Genomic DNA, 2,454 nt, shown 5'->3' on the forward strand with positions numbered 1-2,454 from the left:
AGGCCCTTCACCTTTTCACCCGTTCTCCCTTTCTCGCCCATTCCCTCCTTCCCTCCCCTTCGACGCAACGCCCACTCGAGAGCCTTGCCTTGGAGAAGCCCCTGCGCTGCCCCATCTCCACCCCGGTCTCCCTCGGGATGATGGTGGGTTTCCCTTCCTTGGCGAAGGCGTACGGGCCGTAGTGCATGATGGACTCTGTGGGACGAGGGTGTTGTACGTGAAGTGGGTTTGTTGTAAGTGTTCAGGATATATTTAAGAGGCCTCTTGTAAAGATGCATAAACCCCCTGGTCTGGTTTAATATAAAATAAATCTTGTGTAAATGTTTCTAAAGTCACATCAGTCATACTTTGTAGCAACATATCAGTTGATATAAGACAATATGAATAATGAAGAAGAATCATTACCGAGATCGTATCCCACACCGAGGCTCTGAATCTTGTCCCATCCGTATTTCTCGAAGTTGTACCACATGCCGTCCTGTACGTTCAGCTTGTTGATCGTAATATAGTTATCACGATCCGAGCGGGACTGTTCGTGCCAAAAGCCTGCCACGTGCATGAACTCGTGCATGACTATTCCCACGTAGAGACAGCCGGGCCCAAGCGACATCTGCTGGGCGCCCTTCACGCGGCCCACTGAGCTCGAGCACCTGCCGGCAGGGCGGGTCGGGCGTCAGGTGGGATGTCAGTCATGAAGAAGTATGTTCTTATTTATCAGAATAACAATGGCAAGTAATACATGCTAGACGTTCAAATTCGAAAGATATTAACCAAAGAAGTTAGGTAATGATAATGAGCGGGGAAAATTAATCTCAAACAGTCCAGGAAACAAAAAAGACTACCCCAGAAAAAAATAAACGCAAGAAGCGTGACTGACCCATCGCCTTTAAGAATGTGGATGTAATCTTTCTCGATGGTTCTGGGGACGAAGCGGATGCAGGTCTTCTCGTGGTACTCGCTCATGGCCTTGGCGATGGTGGCGCGCTCGTTCTCGTCTGCGGCGGGTCGGGCGCGAGGGACAGTTAGTTTGCGAGTACATGTCGTTTGTGGGAACTGTCAGTGCGATTGCTGATTTTGAATGACTGCTTTGTTTTAACTATAGCAGTACCTATCCGGATTCTTAGAAATGGCTCTGAATCAAATTTATTGGTTAATATCCTGAATGGTATAGCATGCGATGCAGTCAGAATTGCGATGTGCTTACTATCATGCTACCATAGCGAATTTGAAGTGCATTCGTCATTTAATTTCATTCTATTTCCTCTATGATAGTTAGAAGATATGCGAAACGACCAAAGACACGAGGCAATAGAAACTCACCGTATGTCTGTGAGATTACATACGGAATGATTCCGTTGGGCCACCTCCTGTGCACGTCAGTCATGGCGCTCCTGGTCTTAGGGATCTGTTAAGGGGAAACATCGTGAAACAATTTAGATTAATACCTCATGGATTTTGTGATAGTTGGAGAAATGTATCCACTGAATATTACAAAATATTTTAATTCCATTCTGCTTTTGGATTATTGTTGCAAAGAGGAGCCTGGTAATGTCAGGGTTGCATGACCTCCCGCAATGCGCTCGTATCTCTCCCGTATGACTGATACACCAGCACGCCCGCATCGCCCTAAGCATAATAAAACCGCAATTATTTGTTCACGTCGATTCCTGCGTGTACATAACCATGCTGGTCCCTCACCAACTAGTTACAACTGTAAATAAGATGTAAGTGATATCCACTTTAACCTCAGCCTGATGCAAAAGTCTTCCCTAAACAAATCTTGCCGTTTGCACCACAGTGTCAGGTGTCGTTCCCTACCTCCGATCTTAATCAACATCATCTAACTGCATCGGTTAATCATCTAAGCCGTCGGTGCTATATTGAAATCAGCCTGAGTCTGCCAAAGACTTGCCGACATCCCACTGCAGGCGCTTCATGAATACCCCACCTGGCGTTTTTTCGCGATGTTATTACCCGTATTTAGAGTCGATTTTGCCCTGTTCTAGGTCTTAGCAGACATCGTTACCTATGCACTGATTAACAGTAGTGTGAATATACTCTTTGCTAATGAATATACTCTCGCCTACAGATTATACTCTACTCTTGCAATGAATCTTGGTAAAGGATTATTCTCCGAAAGAGTATGCTCTCTGCTAATGAGAATACTCTTGCTAATGAATATACTCTCCGATGATGAATACACTAATGATCGTGATCCTCACTCCCCCACGGCTTTTATGCGCCAATCGTTCCTCGTTATCCCCCCCCCAAGGACCTGGACGACCCGGAGTTCCTTTAGTGGTCGCGGGGGTTTAAGCAGTATGTCCCCCTTGGGAAAAGGGCCCGGGAGCTCGAGGGGTCTGCCTGGTGGCTCGTGTCCACTGCCTCGTGGACTGGGGGCGCAGGGCATAGAGGGCGACCTTTGTTATTTGCATTATTGCAGTGCATTTTTTT

At 46.7% G+C, this 2,454-nt stretch overlaps 2 protein-coding genes across 3 annotated transcripts in view; both read right to left on the minus strand.

The window, feature by feature from the left end:
- Positions 1-1,407, minus strand: part of LOC119585462 (zinc metalloproteinase nas-13-like) — a 4,902-nt gene extending 3,495 nt beyond the window's left edge. For both annotated transcript variants that reach the window (XM_037934111.1, XM_037934110.1), the window contains exons 1-4: positions 1,321-1,407; positions 878-995; positions 406-650; positions 89-195 (exon numbers count right to left, since the gene is read on the minus strand). In XM_037934111.1, coding sequence (XP_037790039.1) covers positions 89-195; positions 406-650; positions 878-995; positions 1,321-1,384 — 534 coding nt within the window. In that variant the 5' untranslated portion in view covers positions 1,385-1,407. The remainder of the gene's footprint in view (positions 1-88; positions 196-405; positions 651-877; positions 996-1,320) is intronic.
- Positions 1,408-2,295: 888 nt separating this feature from the next.
- LOC119585354 overlaps positions 2,296-2,454 on the minus strand; it is a 6,958-nt gene continuing 6,799 nt past the window's right edge. The window contains exon 4 of the mRNA XM_037934025.1: positions 2,296-2,393. Coding sequence (XP_037789953.1) covers positions 2,296-2,393 — 98 coding nt within the window. The remainder of the gene's footprint in view (positions 2,394-2,454) is intronic.

Source organism: Penaeus monodon, chromosome 19, assembly GCF_015228065.2.
Source record: "Penaeus monodon isolate SGIC_2016 chromosome 19, NSTDA_Pmon_1, whole genome shotgun sequence".
Lineage (NCBI taxonomy): Eukaryota > Metazoa > Arthropoda > Malacostraca > Decapoda > Penaeidae > Penaeus > Penaeus monodon.